The following is a 27,309-nucleotide window of genomic DNA, read 5'->3' as shown; positions in this document are numbered from 1 at the left end:
GTTCTCCCTTTCTTCCTTTTTTCCTTTTTCTATTTTCTCTTTCATTTAATTTCATTTCTATTTATTTATTTATTTCTCTTTCTTACTTTCAGTATTTAAAGTCTTTATTTCTCTCTGTTTATTTTCTCTCTGCTAGTCTTCGCTCAGTTTTTGATGGTTTTAATCGGTGATTGATTAGCGTGGCTGGGGATCTCAGCGCAGGCTGTGTTATCAGGGATCGATGCGTTTGGTCTGTGGGGTAAAGATGGCGGCGGCGGTCTCGGCTACACGTGAGTTGTTTGGAGAGGGAGTGCGCGCGGTTCTGCACACCTGGCCGGTTTTACAGGTACATAACCTTTAACCCGGCGATACCCGGTAATTTACACAGAGAAAACTCATCTATCTGACCTGTTATTATAATATCAGGTAAAGATATCGCGCGGTTTTATCTCAGTAGTTGCCGGGTTAGCTTAGTGCTAATGGGAACAGCTGCTGTGACTGAGTGTATAGCCTAACTGTTAATACACTACAGTGTCTGTACAGATTACTGTGTTTATAATAGTACAGTTTAATGTGTATTGTGTTCATGTTAGAATTTTCTTTATATTCTTGTGCAGAAATGGTGCAGTAAGTTTCTCTGTTCCCTGTTAGGGGACAGTTTATTTTTCCAGACAGGGATTAAGCCTAGTCTTGAACTTCACAGCATTTTAAATGGAGATTTTCCATTAAAATTAAAATATAGTCTAGAACTAATAACTAACTAATCCAGAGCCCTGAATGATCTGTCTCTCCTCCACAATTTAAAGTGGAACAGAAAATCCTAGCTACTAAGAAACTTAATTAAACACCACAAATAAACCTAACGTTATTTCTCGTACTGTCACATGGTAGGCTTTCTTAAATGATCTCTGTTTTTTAAGGATTTTACATGTTTCTTTTAACAGCTTACACAGTACCAGTCAAAAGTCTGGACACAGCTTCTCATTCAATGTGTTTAATTATTTCTTACTTTTAGTGATTTTCTACATTGTATTTTAATTTAATTTAATCACATTAAAACAATTAAGAGACAGATATAGAATTAGATAGTAAACAGTAAAAAAGAAAAAAAATTGTTTGTCTCCTGATCTAAAGCTGATGAACTGAGATGGTGATATGAGGTGATTTAATTGAGCTGGAGCTGGAGCTTCACAGCAAAGTGAAGAAAAAGCAGAAACTATTGTTCAGCACCTCCAGGAACTCCTTCCTTCAAGACGCTGAGAAAACTATCCCAGGTGACTCTCCCTCATGAAGATACTCAGATTAAAATCTCACAAGAGTCTGCAGATCTGGCCTCAAAGTTAAATGGGGTGTAATTTCATTGTAAAGAATCATAAAAAGAACACATTGAATGAGAAGAGGTGTGTCCAAACTTTTGACTGGTACTGTATGAATGTTTGTGTTACATATTTGACTTTTTGAGACTTTTGCATTAATTGTCTTAAAGTTTTCAATAATGTAAAATATTTTTTAAAATCCTGTAGAGTGTAAGGTTTGATTAATTTTGTGTTTTATATGTTTTAGTTTAATCAATTTGAGCTCAAGTTAAATTCTCAAATATGGCATATATGTACATCATATTTAAGAATAAAAGTTATGGATGCAAAGTATTATTTTTTATTTTTTATTTTTTTAAATAATTGTTTGGAAGGAACAACAGTTGTTCCTGATTTTTTTTATTAATATTAACTTATGCTTTATAGATAGACAGATGCTTTATTGAACCCACAGGAAATTTAGGAATTATTGACCATTGAGGAAAACTGGTCAGATCGTAGGGTTTTGACTCTGTAAATCCACTAAAATCCAGTAAGTCCTGGGACATAATGACCCGGTATATCTTTGTACATGTGCTTCATCATGATGGTTTGTAATTCCAGATAGCAGTGGATAATGGCTTTGGTGGAGCGTACAGTCAGCAGAAGGCTGAGTGGATGGTTGATGCAGTTCAGCAGTATTTTCACGACAACAGTAAGAGCTGTTAAATATTGGTTTCTTCTTTTCGAACCTACAACCCTGTGAATACGTTTTTCAGAGCTCTAATCACTTCACTAATTCGGCTATTAAATATACAACACCCTGATGTCTATCTGCTACTCTGCTACAGGAGAAGTCTGTGTATAAAGCAGCAGTGCTGGACTGTATTGAATGAACGTTTGTTTTTGATTGGCAGGTGATCTACAGCAAGATGAAGTGGAGGATTTTCTATCTGATCTGATGAACAATGAGTTTGATACCGTGGTGGATGACGGCAGTTTGCCACAGGTTTGTTGTTTCTGAACAGTAGAAGTGAATCTGTAGCCAGGATTACATTGATGATTTATTCAAATTTCAGTTTATCTCCATACTTCACATGAATGTTATTTTTTTGGTACATTGTGAATCTGACAGTTAATCTACGCACTTTTTCAGTGATATGTGTTTATGTATTTGTGTTTGAATGATGAACGGACCAGTAGAGATGCTCCAGAATGATTTCACAATCCATTAGATTATTCAAGTAGTCATGGAAACAGTAAACTCTGATTTATCAGACTGTAGTAAGATCTAATAAGATCTGTAGTAAGATTCTGTTGCAATAGGAAAATCTGCTTATTGACTTACTTGTGATTTCCCATCTAAAAAAGAAGATTCTGTGTTCCTGCGCATATTTCTGTGCAGTTTGAAGCTGCTTTAACACAGAAAATTAACAACCACAGCACATATCATGTGTGTAAACAGCATGGAGCAGTGAAGACAGCATTTGTTAATGTGTTCTGGCTAATACATCAAATTAAACTGCATATTTGATAGAAATGCGCAGATTTTTCAGACCCAACTTTTTCTTATTTTTTTTTGTCTGATAGTTCTATGTCTATTTTTTAATTGTATTTTTACTGTCCTTATTACTTCCTAAATCTGGCTCTTTCTGTGTCTCTCTATGCGCATCTGACTGTGTCTCTTTATCTGTCTGTCTGCATTTGTGTGTCTCTGTGTTGTGTCTCAGGTGGCGCAGAAGGTGTGTATGATGTTCCAGCAGTGTCAGCAGGGTAAAGTGGCCGAGGTCAGGGAGCACATCAGCCAGCTGGAAGCTAAAAAGGCTGCTGGGAGGGCAAAGGTCACACCTGTTAAAACACCTACAGAGGAGGACGAGGACAGCGAAGACGATGAAGAGGTTTGTTCAGCAGACGCTACTTTTTATTTATTTTTTTTAAATGCAGTATCAGTTATGTAACTGAATAAGAAATTACATAACTGGTCACTGTGTCTTGTTAAGTAAAGGGTGTTGGTATCTGTGTATAAATATATAGTATTATATATTTATATATATATATATATATATATATGTATATATATATATTATAAAATAATGTTAATGTTATATAACCTTGACAGAATGAGCTGCTTTTCTTACCAGTCGTTTCCACTTTGTTGTAATAACAGTTAACAGTGGAATATTTAGTAGTGAGGTCATTTCACGACTGGACTTTCACTGAGATCCTGAGAAAGATTCATTCTTTCACTAATGTTTGTAGAAGCAGTCTGCATTACAGTTTAGATTCTCTGCCTGAGGGCTCAAGAAAATGGTCTGTGATGTAGGCGTCTGTTTTTAAATCTATTTTTATTTTATATAAAGCAATATAGCAAAGTAACAAAATCAAACTGTGTTAGAATGTTATAATCACACAGCTCTAGAGCTCCTCCACTTATCTGCATTTCGCACTTGACTTGCAGCTCTGTGTGTAGCTGTTCTTACTAAATATTGTTCTTAAATAATAGGTCTATGCTTCTTCAGTGTTGCAATGTTGTAATTAACATAATTCTAAACAGATTTCACTAATTCAAACAGCCCAAAAATGTTTTTAAAAAGCACAGCTTTAACACTCTACTTACTAAAAAAATGTGGTGTTTGAATCGGGTTTGGGCTCATTATCATTATTATTAATAATAATTATTAAATTAATAAATTATTATTATTATCACTATTATGGGTGGTTTGGGTTGGTCTTGGGCAGAATGTGCACAGACTCGGGCCTGGCTGGATTGTTTGGACCTGACCTATGCTCTAGTCTCCATGTATAGTTTTTTTTTTTTTTAACTTTTACACACTTGTAGCCGTGGAAGTGATTGAAACCAGTCAGTGATTTGGATGGGTGAGCGAATACTTTTGAATATGGTATATTTGTATATCAGTATATTGTCACTGTGGGACAGTGCAGATATACAGTATATTACACAGTATATTACACACTGTGCTCTTTTCTTTTTTACTTTCTCTGTTTAGTCTATGGAGTGTGATGAGGCGGGAGCAGGAGGAGCGTCAGTCAGCGGAACAGTGGTGAACAGACAGCAGCCTCCTTCAGCTTCAGCTCCAGCCAATGAGGAAGAGGACGATGGCTGGACTGTGGTGCGCCGGAAAAAGTAAACACCAAATCTACAGACATGCAGGTTAAATGGAGCACCAGTAACTTGAGTTCTGAAGAGCTTCAGGCTGATTCTGCTCAATTCCACTGATCAGCTTTTTCACACGGTGCTGAGCTGCTCTGTCTGAATGGACTTCTGGGTTCTGGTGGTAAAAGCAATAGTATTTTTTATATTACAGTGCTGAAATATCACAGCTGGGTATTTATTTAAAACAGCTCTGCCTGTATTGTGCTCCTCCTTTACAAACACTCTAAAGAGCTCTGTGTTTCTCCGGCTGGTGTGTGATCTAACAGTGCTGTTATATAACTCAGTAATGCAGTAAGTGTTGCAGTCAGGCCTGTACTGTGTCCAGACTTTGGGATTTGTTATGGAGTGTGTTTTAGTGGACTGTGGACATTTATTTAACAGATGGTAAAGAATAAGCTGCAGCAGACGGACCTTCCTTCATTTCCTCTAGTCTGTCCTCAAAAATCTGGCCTGTGGAATGAATGGTAGTGGTGAGTGTGTTTTTAAGTGTGTGTAGATGGCCCTCTTGTGGCCAGTGCAGGATCTGCAGGACTGTAGCTTTGTATGAAGAATCACAGCAGGTGCTGATTTTACTGAATGAACTTCACTGAACTTATTTCGAACTATACTAAACTTGAGTGTCTTAAGCCCGATCTGGACAGGATTAGTGTCTCAGGGGGTCCTGGGCTAATTTTTTTTCTTTTATGGGAGATCTTCTGTGATTTTATGTCCGTCCAAAATAAGCTTGTATATGTTTTTGTCAGACATCCTCTGAGAAAATTACAAGCTGAATTATCTACTGTTTTCAGATGCAAGTTTTATCAGTGAGTAGAAGTGTGAAATATTTATATATATTTTTTTTACAGATGTCCCCCTGAGAAACGAATCTGGTCCAGATAGGGCTTTTGTTAAATGCAGGTCAATGAAAAATACATGCATTGTTTTGTGTTTATCACTGTCATGCAAAAACCTTCTATCTCCTAAACTTCACAAGAGAAATTTGCATTACGAAATGCTGATGCAGGGAAACTGCCAAATATTGTAAAGTGGCATAAATGGAGATACAAGGTTTCTGTCTGATGGTGACTGTGTAAAAAAAAATCTCTGCATACTTTATTATCCTCTTTTCCTCCTGTTTTTCAATGGTCAGTGGACCCCACAAGAGAAATCAGTACTGATAGGCATGGTGGTGTGTAACTGTGTACAATTGGATGTGATACAGCAGTGCTGCTGGAGTTTTTAAACACTCACTGACCCTCCTATCTAGCTCTTGTAGATCCATCATGTAGATGGTTTGTGTTGGTCATCCTCTAGTCTAGTTCATTATCAGTGCCCACAGATCGATCGCTGCTGGCTGGATATTAGTAGTTGGTGGTTTATTCTCAGTCCAGCAGTTTCAAAAGTGTTTAAAAACTCCAGCAGCAATGCTGTGTCTGCTGAAGACAAACTGTCCAAGTCAGATTTCTCTTTTGGACCCCCTGCACCTTGTTTTAGAGCTAAGTAGCTATCGGCGTAGGTATTTATAGTCTAAATTACAGAACTATAAAGTAGAGCTGATTAAATGGACAATGTACAGTGAAATGATTTATGTTTCAAAACCTTTATAATTGTTCAAAACTCCCCAAAAACACTGCCACTACATTTGATTGTGATGGTTTATTTGTTGGTAGTACACAGGTTCAGTAGATCATATCTTTATTTTGTCAAGTCTTCATACAGTGCTGTATGTTCACAAACAAGCATTCCTCACACAGCGAACAAATATATAAAAAAGTGAATGCTCTTTTTTTTTCATATTCCACTTTTTCTTTTGTTTTTACTTTAGGGCATGTCAAGGCACTATTGTAACATATATATAAACAAACATGTGACCATCCTACACACACATAGAGATGACCATATGATGAAAACCGTCGACAGACAACAGACGTCTCATCTCCAACAACAGAGATCAAAAGCTTCTTTAAATAGATTTATATTTTTATTTATTTATATATATATAAAAAAGAGAAATTCATAGTTTTTTTTTTTGAGGTTCTAGCTAAGAATACCATGTGCTCAGAGTACGGGTTCTTCGGTCTTTTGCTATAAATACTGACAAGACGTTCTGAAACTAGTGCGCGTGTCTGTGGGAGAGGACAGGGTACCAAACTGACCTTGGAGATGTAGAGACTGCACTAACGGTGACAGTGGTGAGAGTGTGGTGGTTTCAGAAGTGAGAGAGTGTAGGTGTGTTAGGAGCTGAGCCAGGGGTGCTGCAGGCATTGTGCTGCAGTCGCTCGTTTCTCCGGCTCGAACTCCAGCATGGTGAGGAGGAAGTCACTGAACTGAGCCGCCTGCTCCAGCGGCCACTCGTACTTCTCCAGCAGCACCTCGAACAGACCCCACGGCTTCAGATTACTGATGTGCCTCAGCTCACCTACACACACACAAACACATTTAACCTCTTTAATGTTCCAGCCTATTTCACACATAAAATTACATACATCATCTTATGGGTTTCTTCTGAAACATTAACATCTTAATTAGAGGCAGGTTCATGGAGTAATGCTATTGAAAAGCCTTAAAATGTGTAATAACAGTAAAGATATTGAAATGATGATGTAATGAAAAAAAAATAGTATTAAAAACAACTTGCATTTAAAAGAGATCAATGACTACAAACTAAAGATTTCAGGTCCTCAGCCCCTATAGTGAGAAACCCTTCAAAAATAGGTGTCCATTTTTACCATTTTCAATTTGAAGCTGATTTCAACCACTGAATTAAAGTTATTTAAACTGAAGTAGACAGTGAATATGCAGCTTTTGCATAGTCAGTGTTTCTGCAGTGTCCCTTTGTAGTCTACAAAATATAACGAACAGATTTTGCAGAAAATAAAGTGTTATGTATTATCTACAATTATGGCCCAACTGGTAGCTTTTTTCCACCAACGTGGAACCAGCGTGGTTCTTGGATTGTGAACCTAATTTTAAACTGTTTGCCACGTTTCCACCAAGTTCTCTTGGTAAAAAAAAAAAAAAGTGTGCCGCGAGTATTTTTATCAGGTTTAAATTAATTTGTTTATAACATTTAGCTTATTGTCACTAATATGATCAGGCATGGCATTCTGTTGGCAAAGCAGGATAAAACCAGTCCAAAGCAGTTAATACAGGGGCTTATCAATTATTAACACAGTCATGCAAAAATTGCAAATTGTATTTCCATAGAAATGTTCCAAAATTACTTGAAATAAAATCTTTTTACATGTACTTCCATAGAAAGTTTAGAAGGTTTTTGTAATAGTTACAAAATAATGCCCAAGTATGAATCACTTTCAATTTTTTTCTTTTAAATATTATTGGAACAGAAGCATTCATTTCTAGGTGTTGAGCCACAGTACCCTGACGGCCTACGACCAAAACAAGAAACAACTGTTCTTCCCCCCTACTGGTTCTTTACCCTCTACTGGTCAGCCTAAATGAATATGATTTCTGTCACACAAAGCCTTGTATCTTCAAAATGGTAGCTTTACAACAGAAGGAGAAACAGTCATTATATATTGACCTTCTACTGCCAAAGCAAGTCAATATAAATTTATTTTATTCAAAGTCATTTTTGAGCATTAATGTTTGTTCATTAATTATGGAATTTTAAACCATTGTTTTTGCACAACAGCAACAATAAATAAGCAATAAGCTTCTGAATGAACTGTACTGGACTGGTTTTCTCCAGCCCTGCAGAGCTGTTTTGCATGTGTGTAATCATATTTTCCAGGCAGTGTGTGATTTATCAAGCAGCGTGGGCCGTCCACAGACAGAGCAGGTGACGACTAGAGTTACAGACACACAAAACCTGCCCAGCGCTCAGGCTCTGCAGCCGCAGGTTAGAAACTTCACGTACACACACCCCCATATACACACCCATATACATCCACACAACCTGCTGCTTTAGTCACCATATGCAATAGGAGCTTCTCTAATCAGGGATCTTCCCCAGACCTGTTTTTGAACTAAGAATATCCCGAGCAGCTGTGAGCTCTGACACCAGCTTTTCTCACGTGTTCCCCTTTATGGTGAGTGAACAGTAGTGGTGTGACGAGATCTTGTGGCATGAGATCTCACGAGATTAAAACGTGACGATATTTCTCGTCAAGCCTAAACCTCGCAGTAGGTGAGCTCTGCGGTACAGTTTAAAAGCTCTGCACGACAGTGCTCTTATTGTCCCAAATATTCACAGCCCTAGTAAATGCTGTAAGTATGTGCACGTTCCATAGACAGTTGTACTAATCCCTTAGCTCTGTACTGTATTAAAAAAAATTCTGTCTCTGTTTGCACTTCAAGCATAGTCTTAATATGACTGGTTATGGTTATGCATAGTTAAATTACAACAAATTTAGAAATTTATTTTTAGGAAAAAAAAAAATATATATATATAGGCTTAATATGACTGGTTGTGGTTTGCACTTATTGTTTGCCCTATATAAGACCTAGAAAAGTTTTATTTTTATTTTTTATTCTTATTCGTATTTCTATTTCTTATAGAATCAATGTGTGAGAGAAACCAGTCTGTTAATTGTGCGATATATGATTTTGTCAAATAAAAAAAACTCTACTTTTCAAGCCATTTTTTATTTTTGAGGTTTTCTTTAAAATTTTATTTTTAAATCTCGTCTCGTTCTTGTGATATTAGTGTCTCGTCACACCTCTAGTATCTTTACTCCGTTGTCCGTTACTGCCTTTTAAAACTCACAATCAACAATGCAAGATGATCCACATCAGCTCTTAACTACAAATCAGACTCCAACAAACCCTGCTGTCCGTCTGACACACTTCTAATGGGTCTAATTTCCAGTAAACAGTGGAAACTGTGATAAATAAGAAAGTCTTTGTGACTCCAGCTCTGAATTGGAGTTCAGTTTCTAGAGCTCAGATCCCTCCTATTTAATATGTCTCACAACTGAACTTGGAAGTAGAGCTGGAGCTTCACCGCACTACCAAAGCACATGACACGCACAGCCAGCTGCACAGCTGTGGGATACAGCAGGGGCTGGAGCTGACTGCCATTCTGAAAATAAATTCTTTCTGGGTTTACAATGTTGACAATCTGTGATTGGCCAATAAATAAACCCATGTCTAGCCATAAATGTCTAGCCATAAATATGTGAAATGGGCTTAAGATATATTTTTCCATTTCTTAAACGACATGTAAATTAAGATGTATAAGATCTATGATATATGAAATGTTTATATATTCAGTAGTCAAGACACTCACAAGACGAGACGAGATATGAAACTGGATTCACAAGAATGAGTCGAGATGAGATTTTAATCATATAATGCAAACTAAACAGACTGCTTTCTCTCACAAATTGAGTCTATAACAAAAATAGAAACAATATAAAATAAAAATAACTTTTAGGTCCTATATAGTGCAAACAATGAGTGCGAACCACACCAGTCTATTAAAACTATGGTTTCTGTGTTTTCTCTTGAGTTTCTTGTAACTTAACCATAACCAGCCATAGTAAGACTATGCTTGAAGTGCAAACTGAGACAGAAAGTTTATTTTTTCCCCCCCAAATACAGCTCTACACTATTTACGCTATTTCTCCTGTGTTGCCAGATCCCTTTTAAAAAGTTTATACAAAACTGTTTTTATTTTCTTCTTGCGATATCTTCGCGTTTTAATCTCGCCACAAGATCTCGTCACACTCCTAATATTCAGCAACAAATAAACTGTTACTTGAACTGTTAAGTGAGTGTATAGTGAGATATAAGTGAGATAAGGGTATGATAGAACTTTAAATGGACTCCTACATGTGAATCATTTACATTATCTACTATGCATCAACCTACATTAATGATTATGAGTGCTCCAAACTCGATGTTGACCTAAAACAATGATACAAATATATATATATTAAAAATATCTTACCTCTGCGGTTGAAGTACTCTCTTGAGTATCTTCCTGAGAGAGCGAAATGAGCAGGAATGGCGCCTAAGAGCTCAATAACATGAGCCAAGTGATCTATAAAAAACAAAACACCACACAACAGCTTTCAATACCATCTTAATCCAAAGCATCTCCATTAATGATAGAGAGAGAAAACACTGAAATAAAGAAGCAAGTGTTCAGCAGCAAACAGGAGGAGAAAACAGTGCACTGACCTTCATCTCGAGTGTAGTCTTCCCCTGAATGAGGCTCAAACAGATAGTCCCCTGTGGCCAACTCAAAAGCCTAAACAGACAACATAGCATCACCATTAGTCCCATCGCTGACAGCCTCGCTGCAGTCACAGCGAGTGCAGCACTCACTGTGTGGGGTCTGAATGAAGAGAGCAGCAGTGGAGAACACAAGCTCTCTTCTGTAGTATTGGAACAGTGAGACCATTTTTTTTTTTTTTTTTTACTCCACAATATATAATATTATCACTGACAGATCTTTTAAAGATTATTGAAATGTCCAAATAAACAAAAATAGACAAACACTTTTTTAAATAAAATATGCAGCTTAGTCAGTATACTAAGCACTCAGTATACTTAAAATAAATAAATAAATAAATAAATAAAATAAAAATGTTCACAATATGATAAAATATCACCACATTGTCCAGCTCTAATTCTTTAAATTTAACTTAGATTTAATTTAACATAATGTTAATATTCATTGCCATTGTGTATTGTTTTTTTTTATAATTCAGATTTATGGCAAAAAAAAAACAATTAAACTGAGATACTTGATGTACTTCAGCCATTATTAAATCAGTTAGCAAAGGTGTACATGCAAGTAGTGAAGAAACTAGCAACACCATATGGACAAAAGTATTGGGACACCTGTTCATTCATTTTATTTCTGAAATCTAGGTTATTAAAAAGATCCTGCTTTTAATGGAGTTACTCCTGGAGTTCCTTTTTTTCGTAAACTTTTTACAAGATTAGGAGAATCACTCAAGATTTGATTACATTTGATTACATTTATAGCAAAAGGAGCATTAGTAAAGTCAGGATGTTGGATGATCAACACCATATCTCAACTAGACGAAGCACAGATCCACAACTAGTAGCTATATAGCCCTCTAGTCCTTACCTTCCTTTATTGATAGTGCCAATACCTTAATGTCTATTTACCCCACAAGGAGCGGTTTAATTGTACTTCAGTACCTATTTTTAGGGACTAGACAGGCTGTGTGTGCAATGGATTCACACACATCTGTGTCAGTAATGGAGTTCACAAAGATTTGGATATATAGGAGCACTGTCCCAGGCAAGGATGAAGCAAATGGACTAGACAGCATTTTAAATGGAGTTTTTCCATTAAAAGAATAATGTAGCCTACGACTAGTCTTTATCTCTGTCTGGGGAAACTGACACATATTGTATTTTAGCCTGTTGGCTGAACCAAAGCTAAGCTCTAGTTCTACCTAACTAAATAAATTCAACACAAGCATCACAAGCCAAAGACCTTATTTGAGCCAGCATTTTCTGCTGATTGAGTACAGTCTACAGAGCAAGGTTTAGGGCTTTTAGCATTTTCTAGACTGTTAAACACACAGGCATACTGGGGAAAAATGAAAGTCTCACCATGCATGCTGTGCTCCAGATGTCTGCCGGAGGGCCGTACTCTGCCCCAATCAGCACCTCCACCGCTCGGTACTGGCGTGTCTGGATGTCCTCGGTAAAGTGTTTGTGCTGCAGGGGAGAAGGATGGCAGCAGGGTTTGGATTTCGATGCATCATCCAGCAGTGTGAAGGTGTGTGTTCACAAGATTTTAACACAGCTAAAAACTGCTGGGCAACACAGCAACAGATTAATCTACTGCAGACAGACAGAGTACGGTCTGGCTGTGCATGGAGAGCATTTCAGATTATGATTATTATTCAATAAAAAGCACTTAAATTGAACTGTCTAACCTGCATGTATGTGTTGGCAACCACTGGGACACTCACTAGAAGTACTGCACAAGAGTCTTACCACGATCATAAGTCTCAATTAGAAACTGATATTTCCTCCTAATTCAATCCTCTGCAATACCTCTGGCTACATAAACCCCAGGTTGTGAAAAACAGTTGAGCCTCTTGTTTTCAGGCTGCAACACATCACAAAGATTAATCTGAATCTAAGCAGAATGAGATTAACAGGTAATACTCACCACCCAGCAGGCGTTGCCCAAGTCTGCAATCTTGATGCAAATTTTATCCGCATTCTGAGGGTCAAGAGGGTTCACCAAGAAATCTGCAGCACTGAAATCTGAAAAGACCACCAACAAAAAAAGACACATGAAGATGTTAGAAACAAAATGATACAGGTATTGCATAGTTTTTTACTTCCCTAATATAGAAATATAAACTAGTGTTGCGTTTTGGTTTCCTAAGACTACCTTTTTTTTCTGTGCATAAATTTTATTAGCAAGGATTCTCAACCACCTAAGACCCTGAACTCTAGCATGGCATGCATTTTATTGATTAATGTAAAAACAAATAATTATCTTTTTACATGATGTACTTTCTGAGAAAAATCATATCCACATATTATGAGGACTTTAGTTTTATATTTCAATAGAATGAAATATAATATTTCAATGAAGTTGCAATTAGTAGTAAATGTGCAAAACATTTATTTATTTGTGCCTGAACACAGCTGCTTTAACACAAAGTAAAATCTACAAACTACAAACTGTATTTACTATTCATTTAAATTTCTGAACAGAATCAATACTACAATGTGTTAAACTCTTTTGCCACCACTAGGTGGCAGTATAAATGGCCTCATAAGAGGCCCTTATTGTAAAGCAAAATTTAGTGTTATGGTCTAGACAATCTAAAACGTGATGTCCACACATGTGAGAAAGTTACCTCAGAAAAACAGGTCAAATAAATACACACCAACATACTGCATGTAAAGGTCTGGAGACACCTGGCTATTTGGCTATGCTCATATTACAAGGCTCTTTTTAGTCAGTTCAGATCTTGACTGTTCACATTCATAAATGTAGGTTTGCTGTATCTGTTTTTAATGCAAAAAAAATATGTACCTGAATTAACATGCATACTTGCATACAGACCCTATATGTCACATGTCCACAAATTAAATATGTATCTAATCTAACATCACCTATGAAATATCCAAACAGCCCTCAGATACTGTTTTTGAGACACTGGTAATGTGAACGTAGCCACTGATCCATCACCATTCAAACCTCTCAGGCATTAAAACCACATTTGGTCCAAGTTTCAATCAATGCTTTGATTAAAACTTTTGAAAAGAGAGTGTTAACAAACTTTTAAAGTGCAGTAGATGTAGAAAAAAGTCTAAAAACTGACTGTTTGGAGAGGAGAGTGACCGCTGGCTGTCTCTCTCTGTGGAGTATCCGGACAGTGTGGAGAGCGCAGACTCCGAGGTAGCAGACAGGATGGAGCTGGACGTGCCGGACAGGGCTGATCCAGGACTGGAGAAACGCAGCGGGCCGTAACCATTGCAGCCGTCCTCAGGACAGTACGAACCGGACTCAGGACTGCCCTTAATGCCTTGTGGATAGTGCCCGTTTCCATTCACTAACACAAAATAAACAGAAACAGCATTATTTTTCCGCTTTTTTATAAATATATATTTATGTAAGTTAGGAATAGTTCATATAGACCAGCATCAGCTTAAAGTTTTGGGCTTTCAAACATTTTCAAACTTGTTCAATTTGTAGCACCAACTCTGCTTAACTCTGGGATCCAATTCCTCACATGACCAAAAACACTAAACTTGCTGGCCCACAGTCCAGGTGTAATTATAGGAAGCTCTACTGCTTTCTTGGGTTTTTCTGTCCTTCCAAACATTTACTGAGAAACATTGTGGTTTTAAGCTCAGTGTTGTTAGTTACTATAATTTTTATTCTAAAAACTGTCTATACATTACTCTGTATTTCCTATGAATAAAGATTCAGTAACTATTGTAAAGGATTTAGATATTTTTAACTATTAAATTAATATTTACCACTCTAAATAATTATTAACTACAATAAATGATTGAGTGCACTTAATTTTGAATCTCCTAAAATTAATTCAGTATCTACTAAAAATGGTGGTACCACTTTAAAATATAGCTCCTTTATAAAGGGTTTATAAATAGTTTATAAAGGAGTTTATAAATGGTTATAAATTAAGTTGAAAATACATTAAAAACATTATTAAGCACAAACATATAAAGATCAACATTGAAAAAGACTTTAATAATCTAGAAATATAGACGTCAGAAGTATAGAAAGTTAGTTTAGTCATTTAATATATAAGTCAGTTTTTATTGTTAAATTAATAAAGTTATTAACAAAATGTTAATGATGACAAAGTAAGACTAAGTAAGACAAGCATGTTTAAGATGTGAGGTTTAACAATATAAATGTGGAATCACTATTTGATACACAACAGGCCACTGTTGCCCTTTCTATTTATGTGTTGTAACTGCTTATTAATGGTTTATAACCTAATTATTAACTATTAATAAACTCCTTTGTAAACTATTCATAAACTCTTTATAAAGGAGTCTTATTTTAAAGTGGGAACAAAATGTTTAAATATAAATATGTTTTATCTACTATAAATGATTCAATCACTGCCACTAAAAAGATTCAATTGCTGTTTTGAATGATATAGTGTCTGCTATAAATGATTCAACAACCGCATTGAATAAAATATGTAACTTATTTATGTCTGAGGGTGAGAAATTGAAGTTTGGACACTGGACAAAGCTTCCATCACTAATAAATCAGCCACTACCTGTACTGTACTATTGTTTTGATATTTTGCCCTAGGCCAATGAGTCTTTTTCTCACTCTGTGCATGTGGGTCTGCCTCTTCTCCGTTTTCACTGAGCCTCCAGAGTGTTCGTGTGTTTCCAGAACCTTCTGCCGGTCCGAGGCCGTCTATTTCTTCCATTCTCTGCAGATCGTGTAGCCTCTCATCCAGCAACCTCTGCTGCCGCTTCGCTTTTCGCTTCAACTTCTTCTTCTTGTTCTTCGACAACTTGCCCATCTGGACACACAGACAGACAGACAGACAGACAGACACAGGAGGAAGCAGGTCAGACGGGGGAAAATGAATTGAATTTCAGACACATCTGAGACTGCAGTATCAAAGACTCAACTACAGGCCAATGCCAAGCCAGCTGCATCAACAAGCTCAAAACCCTCTACAGATCCTTCACTGTGACGCCTTAGCTCATCAAACCACAACAGTGTTGGAGTGCAGAGACCAAGAGATGGGAGTTTGCCTTTGTGAATTGTTATTTAAAGACAAGGGCTTCAAGGGGTACAGTGGTACGTCATTCCAGCACTGACCCCAACCCCCTGAGTGATGTTGGACAGTTAATTTAGTTCTTAAAAAGGCTTGCAACCCTAAAGTTCAATATGTTATAAGTTACTACATTGGCAGTATGGTTGCATCAGTATGAGAGAGTATTAGAGTAATTCTCAGAGCTGGATTTTTTCCTATGCCAGTTGACAGCCAATTCCCAATTACTCTTTTGTACACTACCCCTTGTTTTCATGTGTAAATTCCACTTTCAAGTGGAAGGTGTATAATCCTCCCCCTAACAATTGGGACAACTTTTCATGCACCTTTCATGCTAAAAATAAAGAGACCACTTCAGTTTCTGAATCAGTTTCTCTTTTTCTGCTATTTATAGATTTATGTTTGTGTAAAATGAACTTTTTTTTTATTATATAAACTACAGACCACATTTCTCCCAAATTCCAAATAAAAATATTGTCATTTAGAGCATTTATTTGTATAAAAAAAAGGCTGAAATAAAAAAAAAAAACCCACAGATTTCAGACCTCAAGTTCATATTCATTAAATTTTAAGAGTTCAGAAATCAGTGTTTGGTGGAATATTCCTAGCTTTTATTCATAGTTTTTTAAGCATCTTGGCATGTTCTCCTCCACCAGTCTTATACACTGCTTTTGGATAACTCCACTTATGCCACTCCAGGCGCAAAAGTTCACGCAGTCCTTTTTGGTTTGATGGCTTGTGATCATCCAGCTTCCTCTTGATTATATTCAAGAGGTTTTCAATTTGGGGTATCTTATTTTTTCCAGAGCTGTATATAGCAGTGGACCGCTAAATTTCAGAAACTTAGCCCCTGGTTAACTAGTTAGTTAAATTTTTGGCCATCATATGTCTTTAGAAAGGTCAGCCAGGCCCACTAACCAGGGTTAGAAGTAACAGCCCAATATCAGGGGCTAGATCAGAAAGCTTTGAGTCACTTTTGAGGGAGCTATGGGTTTACACTGACACAGCAGGATCAGAACCATGCACTGCAGGACACTCGACACCAGCAAGCCATTTCCTGCTCAGCGACTATTTCAGGAGGGCAGTGCTGTCGCTGAGTGCACAGACTGACCAACCTGTGACATGTTTTAGTCCCCAAGCCGGGGGATCCTGCCTAAACTGACCAGCTGAACTTCTACGACCAACATAAAGACAACACGGCTGCTCCCCCTGATTTAGCCAGGCATTCTGGGAATGCCAGACGAAGGCCAGCAGAGCTGCCAGACATAATTCCACTGTAAGACTGGCAAAACCAGCATGGCTCAAAGTGCCTCACTGTACCACGTTTTCAGTTCTCCTACACAGTAAGAAGAAGCCATCTGCTGAAAAGTTTGTACTCGATCAGCACCCGCTGAAAAATCGTCTCTCATAGAAGTCTGTGCTGGAGGACAATAAGCAGAAATCCTTTGAAAGTACAGACAGACACTGATGGTGATTAACTCTGAAATCCTACACAGCTCCAGCTGAAAATACTCCCTTGGGTTTCCATCAAACTCTGTTCCTAGAATGAGGGCTGTGAATTTAGTCCCCTAACAAACGCAGAGTTGAGAGGATGTACTGCTAAGAACTAACTCAACTCAAGTTTAAACACATCCATGTTTTCTTCTTAAATATTTCATGCAAATATAAGTATTATATTTACAAATATAAGTATTGGGACACCTTAAACTCATTGAATTCAGGCGTTTCATTCAGCTCCATGATGCATAAAAGAAAAGTTGTAAAAAGGAAAACCAAGTATTTTTTTAATTGGCTAAAAAATATCAAATATGTCTCTTAAACAACATACATGCAAATTAATATTTTTATGCAAGTCACATCAATTATTTTGCAATTGTTTTGCTGCACTGCAAGTTCTAGGCAATAATGATGATAATGGTATTAAAGGCAAGATTGAGTATTTTTTCTCATACAGGGGGAAAAAAAAAAACTCTAATCTGAGCATTATCGTTCACATGTCATTCAAATCTGATTGTAATGCAAACCACCTGAAATTGTGGACTGGATCTGATTTAAAAAAAATCTGATTTCATGTGGTTTCTCGCTTTCCATATCAATCAGAGTATCAAATCAATCTGGATACAATCTAGACATGTCAAAAACTGGATTTGGACTGGCAGTCTGAACATAGACTGATTAGACTGATTTGAAAAGTCCACACCAGTCTGAAAAAAATCAGATTTGTATCATGTTTAGGCAAAAAATCTGATTTAATTAACTTCAGCCTGGTACTTGTTAGCCAATGCAATGGCTTCTAATCAGCCTTTTGAGGAAACACACCAAACCACACAGTGAGCATTAGTAGAAGGTATTATTATATTCAGACACAGATTGGTAGGCTACACTAGAACTAACTAAAAAACAAACTGCATTGTATTAATGTACTCTAGTTAGTAGGGGTGTAATGAAGCATTGTGACACGATGCATCGCAAAGGAAAAATTGGACAATGTGCATTGCATTGATTGAACACCAGAAGTTAGAATTCTGCTAGAAAAGACGGGAGAACCAGTGGGCGTAAGCAAAGGGCGGATGATATGTCAATTTTTTTTTTACATTAGCCAATCACACAACTACTTTTTGAGGTCAGTCACTTTTTTGCTGCAGACTCCCTAAGGACTTTGTTTTTTGGTTTGTGGGTTTTTTTTGTAATTCAAAATAAGTTCCAAATATCATGGTTTCAAAAATCAAAATCAAATCAACGAGTGCATCATTACATCCCTACTAGTTAGTCACTAAACCCAAATCACAGTGGTTACACTAGTTAATTCATGGAGTTAGTACAGCACACCAGCTACTGAACTAATGGCATCAAAACCCCTGTTTGACACTGACTTTCCAGAACTGTCTTTACAATAAATCACACTCCTTCAGAATCCCTATGGAAACGCTCCTGCTATTTCACTTCAATCTGACGCTCATTCATATTCCAAGCATATATTCCGAGCAGTCTTCTGTGGCTTGCCGGCACTTTGTGAAATTACTCCCTAAACGCGTTCGGAATATGATAAACTGACACAATGGAAATGGATATGGGCTCATCTGTCATGGTTGAGAGTTTCCCCATGGGAGTTTACCGTGAGGAATCAAACTTTTCCAATAGAGAGGAAAAAAAAAAAAGAGTGTATCAGAATAAACCCATTTTCTGTTCTGTTTTTATATTCTGTCAGTTTTTCATTTTTTATTTCTGCTTCAGGACAGGATTTCAGCTACATTAAAGCAGGTTAAAAGAAACCGTGAGAAGGTCATACTGGTTTGAAACACTGTGGCATGCAAGGTGACACTTCAAGACAGCCTGCTACAGGTTTGTGAAGGGAACCAGTGCAGAGTCAGCAGATACGAGAGAAGAACATCAAGACCAGAATTCACTGATTGGGAAAACAACCCACCCACTCCCACAACACTGCTGCAGCCTACATATGAAGAAACGCTTGACAGTTAAGGTTAAAAAGCTAAAATCTTTAAATTAGACCTAAGATTATTTAGTTCACAATCTGAACCAAACCATCCAACCTCAAAATCAATTTTCCCCATACGGACACTAATTCTCTTTCAATTCTGAATCAATAATCTCTACTTAAAGGCAAATATGTTTTTAACTGAAGCTCATGACTAAAGAATATCATCTAAATGTAGGTCACTATGTTCAAAAAAACTCAAACACAGGCTCAGACTGGATTAATTCTTTTCTTCCTCCACTATCCCATCCAGCATGTCGGCACTGCCTCTAACCAAGTGGGGAAACAAGTTCATATTCATAAAGTTTAAAAAGTTCAGAAATCAATATTTGGTGGAATAACCCTGGTTTTTAATCAAAGTTTTCATGCATCTTGGCATTATGTTCTCCTCCACCAGTCTTACACACTGCTTTTTGCCTTTACTCCTGGTGCAAAAATTCAAGTCAGTTCAGCTTGGTTTGATGGCTTGTGATCATCCATCTTGATTATATTCCAATTTGAAAAAAAAAAGTTATATATATTATAAATAAATGGGATGTGATTTAAAAAACGGAAAATTGCTCAAATATCCTTTTGTCGCACCTTATTTTTTTAAGTGTGTTGTCCAACCATAGACCAACTTAAACAGAATGAGCACATTAACTAGTATCAACTGGTTCTGTGCAAATTACCTAAACTCCTGCTGAAATATCAACTGTTAAAAGAACACAGTACCTCAGATTACAACCATAACCAAAACAGTGTTAGTCAGCTAAAGATCAGATCTGTGTTCACAAACAGCGCAGCATGTTGAGTCCTCACATTGTTCTCAGAGTCAACTCTACAGACATATAAAAATGATAAAGGGCTAAAATAGAGAAATAAAAAAGCAGCATATTTTAATCTCTAATCTATAAGAATCTCCCTTCAAATCACCTCAAATTCCCAAATCAGTGGACCTGGCCGTGTGGAAGTAGTCCAGTGCATTAAGCCCACTGAGAGTGGAGAGCAGCACAGAGAGGGTTAGAGAGGGACAGGCAGGCTGAAGCAAGGTCATGTGACTGCACCAAAAAAAACCTACAGGATCACCTCATACAAGCAGGCACTGCTCTCAACGTACCTGTTTGTCCCTTGGAGCCGTGCTAACTGCCGTCAGAAGAAGAAGAAAAAGAAGAAGAAAAAGAAAAGGAGGGAAGAGACAGAAAACCACAACGATGAGGGAGGAAAAAAAAACAGAGAAAAAGAACAACAAGACACAGTTAGAAAGCAAACAGAGACAGAGAGAGGAAATGAAAATGATTGGAATATTCACTGAAGACACAGCAGCACCACAGAGACAGAGATACAACATGCAGATCAGTCACGTATTAAACAGCAGGTCTGTATAAAAGATCTCCTCTTAACGTAGAGCTGAGCTGAGAAAAAATCATTGCTCAGAACAAAAGTTTTAATGTTCCTTTAGCTGGGTCACTTGCGGAAACACGTTAATTGTTTCTTTATTTATATTTTCCATATTTGTGCAAAGCTGTTTTGCAAAAACATGAGGTACTTTTTATCCATCTATTTATACTATATACACTGATTTAAATACTGAATCAATTTTCTATTCACATCATACTTTTTTGCTTCAATTTAGCAAAATGTTTTAAAACACTTTAAAACACTATGTCTCCATAATGCTTGCGGTCATTTTGTATTAGTGTGCAATACAAGAAAATTATTTTGGTAGGCACATAAGATGGTATTTATTTTCCCTAAATTATTAAGCTAGCAAATTCTAATATTATGTATCATATTTCATTCATGTGGCCTTTAAAGGTTACACATAACTTAACATTGTTTTCTAAGTATTAATATTCTTACTAAATATATCAGTACTCGTGATATAACAAGAGTCTTTAAAGTTAAGATGCTAATCTGTAATATACTTTGGTACAGGTTGTTATAACAGTCAGTATAGTGCTGCCTACGTTGTGGGTTTAGGCCTCTTTTGTTACGTCACATGTTTATACTGGGCATCTGATATCGGATCTCTGTCAGCTATTCGGCTTGGCAAGTTCTCTTTCTCAGACGACTGACCTCATACACTTTATAAAGGCATAATAAACAAGATAATAAGCCTGGGAGAGTCAGGATATTGGATCACTAGTTTGTATACATTGCAATGTCTGCAAAGTCGGGCTGGCCGATATATCATTAATATCAATATAACTGAAACTATAACTAAAAAAAATGCACATGTAATATACCTGCTATTCAGTTAACCTTTGGAGATACATGAATCTCAATACTGGCCCTGGTACCAACATCCAATACATAATGCACACTGCTGCACTAACGAACAGATTTTCGCTCAAGTCTGCATTATAAATATTCAATCCCAGATCCATTGCACAGGAGACGGCAAAAGAGAGAGAGAGAGAGAGAGAGAGAGAGCGCCTTGGAGAAAGAGAAGAAGATATGCACAGAGAGGAGAGATGCAGAGAGAGAGCTAGAGAGAGAGAGAAAGAGAGAGAGCCTGAGATAAGAGGGAGAAGGAGATATGTTCTTCATTTTATATTATTTGTTAATTGTGTTTTATATATACTATGAGATTTTTTTTTGTGTGTGTGAACAGGCAGTCATTAAATCATTTTACTGCTAGTTGTGCTGTGCATGACTATGCATGTAACAAATATACAAGAGGATATATATATATATATATATATATATATATATATATATATATTATATTATATATATATATGAAGAGATATTTATCATCTGTAAATCACATCAAGATACGAGTTTTAAGTCATATTGTCCAGCCCTAGTACAGAGTTAGTAAGCGTGCATTAATACTGTGTAGTAAGTATTGTAATGTAATTTATTAAGTAAACGTTAAGTTCAACAATGTATATTTGTTCAACTGAATTTGGAACTGAATACAGAATCAGTCACATGCAGAGTATCACACGTTCTTTACCAGAAGAGCCCGATGGAGGAGGAGCTCCAGACTTCTGCCACAGTGTTGCCTCCGCCGCCAGCCGCCTCACGTATACATCCGTCACATCCAGCAGGATGTTCTCTGGCTTTATGTCTGTATGTATGATTTTGCATTTGGTGTGTAAGTAGTCCAGACCCTGTAGAACCTGAAGTTCAGAGGGCAAAAAGGTTGAATATGTTCAAATAGAAAAAATATGTATATATATAAAAAAAAACATTATTGTCTTCTGGAAATTTCTGTGAGGTGAAATATGCTAATTTCTCTATTTTAATCATGGCTAGCCACATTAGCATTTGGTCTGTTGACCTATGCCTTTGTCCAGCCGTGTCATACCTGTCGGAGGATGCTCTTCACGCAGACCAGAGGCATTCCCATGTAGTTGGACTTGATGATCCATTTCAGCAACTGATGCCCGAGCACCTCTAGCACCATACACACATCTAAAGAGTCAAGTGGTTAAGGGGCAAATGCTGTAGGTAACTGTGGAGGTCAAGCATCACGTCAAGCATCACTTGGTGGATGGAGAGAACAGCAGCTTTCAAAGGGAACAGAAGGAACAAATGGCTGGGTACTTTAAGTAGCCAGTCTCAAAGCCACACTACTTTAAAGCTATGTTCACACACCAGGTAAATGTAACCCAAATCTGATCTTTTTCTTTATATGTTACACATATCATTTGTGCAGCAGTGTGAAAAGCATAAAACACATTTATTTATGATGATTGTAATGCTAATTTGGGTCAATTCAATATGTGATACTGAAATCCGACATAGCAGATTCACAGCAATGCTACTCATGCAATGTTCATGTTAAATATACAAACACAAGTAGAGAGGAAAATGAAAAAAAAAAAAAAGTTGTGAATGAGGGTTTCAATGGCGGGATAATAAGGTAAAAGGCCTCATAAATATTTGGACTGATGTGTTGGTCTGCTCACACCTGCTCGAAGTTTCTAATGGGGATGTAATAGAGGATTAATAAAGGATTTTAAGAAAAATGTTAGACATACAGTGTTAACTGGTGCATCTAAAGCATATGTGCCTAATCCTGGTCATTGACATCCACCACCCTGAAGATTTCAGAAACAACACACCTAGCTTTTGACATGAGATTATCCTGAATGCAGTTATATAAATCAGGTGTATTCCATTAAGAAGGCAATAAAGTATCATAGCCTGTTGAATCTATATCACAGCCTGGCGTGCACCTCTCCAGAAATATAACTACGCAATGCACAGCGCAGACAGCAGCAGCTGTCATGAGTCTGCTAAGCATTGTGTTCCTGCCCACACATTCCCCACCTTCACGACTTAAACTGCAGAACTATAAATGTGCACAACAGTGTACGGCATCGATTAGACAAAGAAGAATAAACCAACTTTATACTCTGCAGGGGGTAGATCTGTAGGACAAGGATTGAGCACTTCTGATCTAAAGAAACAAACACATTTTGAACAGGTCAATCTGCAAGGATACGGACACCGTTAATTCCTGATATTTTAAAATCATCGATGAGCTGAACTACTGTGTCCCGTTTCGGGTCTGTGGGGTCGCTGTCTCGAACCTATTGGAAACATACAGTCAAATGACAAAATTACATTTATTAATTTAAGATTTCTTCTATATTTTAACCTAGATTAGATACAATGGTGTAACTCATATGCTGTTATTTGAATGGATTCATTCTCCACTTTTCATTTTATCAGTAAAATATTACCTATGTTACTTGCTGAAAGCCTGTTCACATGCACAATCATGAATCCAACCCATTTTCATTAAATTCAGTTAATTTTCTATTTACAATTAACATAATGATAACTTTGTAATTGGAGTGCCAATATGTCTATATGCTAATGTATGTGAATCAAAGATGTGTGTGGAAATACAGAACAAATGTTTGTCACTTACGCATTTCAGTAGTTTAATCTCATCCAGTGCAGTCTCTGTATAATGTGGTGCACTCTTTACCACCTTCAAGGCCACAAAGCGCTTTCTCCTACACACACAAATACACACAGACACATTTAAAAACACTACGAGTGTGGGTCAGGGCCCAAATTGAATTGAATCAGTGGGTGTAATGTCTGCCCTGCTAAAAAACAAGCTGATAAACTAGTAGTATTTGGAACAAGGAACACCTTGCTATATAATAAGCAGCTGACATATTCTGTATAATCTAATAAACACACAGAATATGACTTCAGTTTTTATTACAGGTGAATCAATAAAATGCAGTTGAGTTGTTTTCAGAATTAGACATGGCATTTCTGAATGGTCTACTCACTGAAGATCCCAGCACAGCCAGACAGTGGAGAAGTGACCCCATCCTAGCTTCCTCACTACATGATATCTGCCATTAAAGAGGTCTCCAATTTTCACTGGGTAATAGCCTCCTAAAACATGAACAAACATCAGGATTAAACTTCATTTATGATTTATTGTATTAAAAATTTAGATATTACAACACTAAAATCTGCCTGGAAATGTATTTCTAAATATTATGCAGTTTTAAATGCATAAACAGCTTAAACAATTATATGCAGGGTTCATACACTTTTTAACCAATACATTTCCATGATTTTTACATGACTTTCCCATGTTTTTAAGGCAAAAATTTTATGACCATGCGATCTTGAAAACATCAGTGCAGATATCTACCAGAAATCAACTAAAACTTTAATGATAAAAAAAATAATAATAATTTAAGCAATGAGTGTCAGATCCTGAGAGCTCCATTGTGTAGGGCTACATTACTGAATTAACTGAGCTGATGTATTTGTTAGCTCAAAACAGATTTTCTTAGTCAATAAATGGAAACACACACGTGTGAATTGCAAATTTCCATGCCTTCACCAAAACTTTCTGGGTATTTTTATTTTTCCAAAACTTATCCAGGCCATTATATGCATTTTAAAAGCGGCTACTACTTTATCAAATGTCAAACCTCTGCAGTAATCTGCTGGATTCTCCTGCTCTTCATCATCTGACCCAAGTAGTTCTGCTGGAGGTGGGGTAAAGTTTGGTGGGGGTGGGCTGAGAGCCTGTGGTGGGGTTGTCTGACTGGATAGTACTAATGGAGTAGGTGGAGTTGTGGAAAAAGCAGAAGGTAGGCCAAGGGAAGGAGCTATGGAAGAAGTAGTTGTCTCTGGTGATGGTAGTACTGTATGTGAGGGAAGCTCTGTGACTGGAACTGAGATGGGGGGTGAGGGAGGGATTAAGATGGGGGGTGAGTGCGGGGATGAGATGGGTGGTAAGTGTGGGGGTGAGATGATGGGTGAGTTAGGTTCTGAGATGGGGGGTGAGTGAGGGGCTGAGTTGGGGGGTGAGTGACGGGCTGAGATGTGGGACAAGTGAGGGATTGAAATGGGTTCAGAGTGAGCGATTGAAATGGGTTCAGAGTGAGGGACCGAGACAGGGGGCACAGGCTGAAGGTCTGGGGGGCTTTGCGAGAGGTTTAGTGGAGGAGAGGGGGCTCTGTCTGGAGGAGTGGTGGGTCTGTGGACGGTGAGGATGTGGCAGAAGTCATCTGAGGCCGGGATCTGGGGCCTGTGGACATTGTCATAAGATAAATGAGAAAAAAAACATAGCATGGTTAATTACAAATATATTAACATTAAAACAAGGGCAATAGTAATGTGCTTTAGTACTACACCAACCAAAGGGTCTTATAGTCCCAGACATTACCACTTCAGTGGACTGGATCCTACCCATTTCTACTAAAGTCTTTGTACTTGACTTAAAGGTGCCTTGCTATTAGTTTCAAGCAATGCGTCTTATGCGTCATATAGAGATCCACGTAAACACAACAGCGAGTGGAAATGGAGGAGCTACTGAACGTGATGTAACGTGACCAAGAAAGCCAATTGCAGTCCAGATACAAGAGTTTTATCACTGAGTAGAAGTGTGAAATAATCCCAAAACTAATCCCGTCCAGATAGGGCTAGTATCTCATAATTAGGATTTAGTATCTCATAATTTGAACTGTTCTAATATGCAGAAATGAGTCTGGGCTCCTATGGAATAACAGAATTCAACATTTCACTCTGGTTGACAATGTTGTGCAAGTAGAAAGAAGGGCTCTGGATGTGTTCCTAACATGAGCATTGTTGAGGTTACATTAAAATAGGAACACACACGTAGGTAGAGAGAGAGAGAGAGAGAGAGAGAGAGAGAGAGAGAGAGAGAAGGAGGGGAAAGAGGGCATGAGTCAATGTGCATATCTGGAGAAGTGAGTCCCTCGACCGCCCTCATGTATTTTTAGCACATACTCACACACGGAGAGAGAGAGAGCAAACCCAGGCGCACAAATCTGGGCCATATCCCAGACTGGTGCAGCTTACCCGAGCTCCAGGCTGGGGACGAGCTCCCTGGTGGCTTTCCGGTGCTTCTTGCTTTTCTTTTTGTGTTTCTTGCCCGGGTTGCTGCTCTGCGGGAGGCTGTTAGCGCTGGACACTGTGTGTCAGAGAGCACAGTTAGCTGACTAGCTAGTTAGCCAGGTTAACTAACACTATTAGCATAGCAGTTAGCTAGCTAAACTAAGCTAAGCTAACTAGCTATTTTAGCTAACCTAGCTCACATATTCACAACCACAATTCTTGCCTCTTAACAGCATAAACTCATTGAGACAAATACATTTTAATAGTTTAGCAAATGAAAACAGACACTATTTAAGGCTGTCCCTGAATGTAAATTATTTTAACATATCATTTTTATATAATATGTTTCATAGTTCTTTCCAAATACAAACCGCTCAACAAACGCTCACTTGGGCCGCGCTCCAATCCGCACCCTCGCCTCCTACCGCTAACACTACATAGGCCACAATCCAAACCAAGACACTGTAGGCTATGTCCGCACCGACAAAGCGCCCTAGCTAGGGCAAGCGTTCTCTAATTGGACAGCGGCCCAGGATTTGCTAGCATAAAACAGCTCTGCTTGTAAGAGGAGCCGCAGAACAGCGCTAACATCGCCCGTTCTTGACTTAAACACTTAAATTACGGTATATTACGGCGTAAACGACAACAATACAACTGTTCGTATCTAAAAACACACTAAAACGATTTAAAAGGCTGTTTAAAAACTCCTCACCGTTCGTCGATATCATCAGGGCTGCAGCTGTCAGCGCGAGAACACTTTCTGTGCCTCTGTCTGCGCATGCGCGTGAGGGA

The 27,309-nt window shown here is 37.7% G+C and overlaps 2 protein-coding genes across 2 annotated transcripts; one reads left to right on the top strand and one right to left on the bottom strand.

Annotated features, from left to right (window-relative positions):
• The first annotated feature begins 216 nt into the window (after positions 1–216).
• Positions 217–6,224, top strand: tsr2 (TSR2 ribosome maturation factor). Its single transcript, XM_007245819.4, has 5 exons — positions 217–325; positions 1,899–1,989; positions 2,192–2,283; positions 3,005–3,172; positions 4,283–6,224. The coding sequence occupies exons 1-5, from the start codon at positions 221–223 to the stop codon at positions 4,421–4,423; spliced, it is 597 nt and encodes a 198-aa protein (XP_007245881.1). The 5' UTR covers positions 217–220; the 3' UTR covers positions 4,424–6,224.
• srpk3 (SRSF protein kinase 3) lies at positions 6,070–27,309 on the bottom strand. Its single transcript, XM_007245817.4, has 16 exons — positions 27,230–27,309; positions 26,482–26,593; positions 25,086–25,687; positions 24,426–24,534; positions 24,050–24,137; positions 23,618–23,705; positions 22,475–22,581; positions 22,121–22,286; positions 20,276–20,301; positions 15,224–15,422; positions 13,728–13,958; positions 12,557–12,654; positions 11,989–12,096; positions 10,576–10,645; positions 10,343–10,435; positions 6,070–6,847 (listed from the first exon to the last, which is right to left on the bottom strand). The coding sequence occupies exons 1-16, from the start codon at positions 27,243–27,245 to the stop codon at positions 6,663–6,665; spliced, it is 2,298 nt and encodes a 765-aa protein (XP_007245879.2). The 5' UTR covers positions 27,246–27,309; the 3' UTR covers positions 6,070–6,662.

The sequence above is a fragment of the Astyanax mexicanus genome, chromosome 12 (genome assembly GCF_023375975.1).
Source record: "Astyanax mexicanus isolate ESR-SI-001 chromosome 12, AstMex3_surface, whole genome shotgun sequence".
NCBI classification, from domain to species: domain Eukaryota; kingdom Metazoa; phylum Chordata; class Actinopteri; order Characiformes; family Acestrorhamphidae; genus Astyanax; species Astyanax mexicanus.
The sequence above is the reverse complement of the archived record's forward strand: the minus strand, read 5'-3'. Positions and strand labels throughout refer to the sequence as shown.

Coding starts and splice junctions, on each gene's coding strand:
- tsr2 (XM_007245819.4), top strand. CDS start 221: ATGCGTTTGGTCTGTGGGGTAAAGATGGCGGCGGCGGTCTCGGCTACA. Junction 2,284..3,004: donor ATGACGGCAGTTTGCCACAG/GTTTGTTGTTTC, acceptor GTTGTGTCTCAG/GTGGCGCAGAAGGTGTGTAT. Junction 3,173..4,282: donor ACAGCGAAGACGATGAAGAG/GTTTGTTCAGCA, acceptor TTCTCTGTTTAG/TCTATGGAGTGTGATGAGGC.
- srpk3 (XM_007245817.4), bottom strand. Junction 22,582..23,617: donor ATCAGGAATTAACGGTGTCC/GTATCCTTGCAG, acceptor TTGACTCTTTAG/ATGTGTGTATGGTGCTAGAG. Junction 10,436..10,575: donor AGACTACACTCGAGATGAAG/GTCAGTGCACTG, acceptor TGTTTTTTATAG/ATCACTTGGCTCATGTTATT.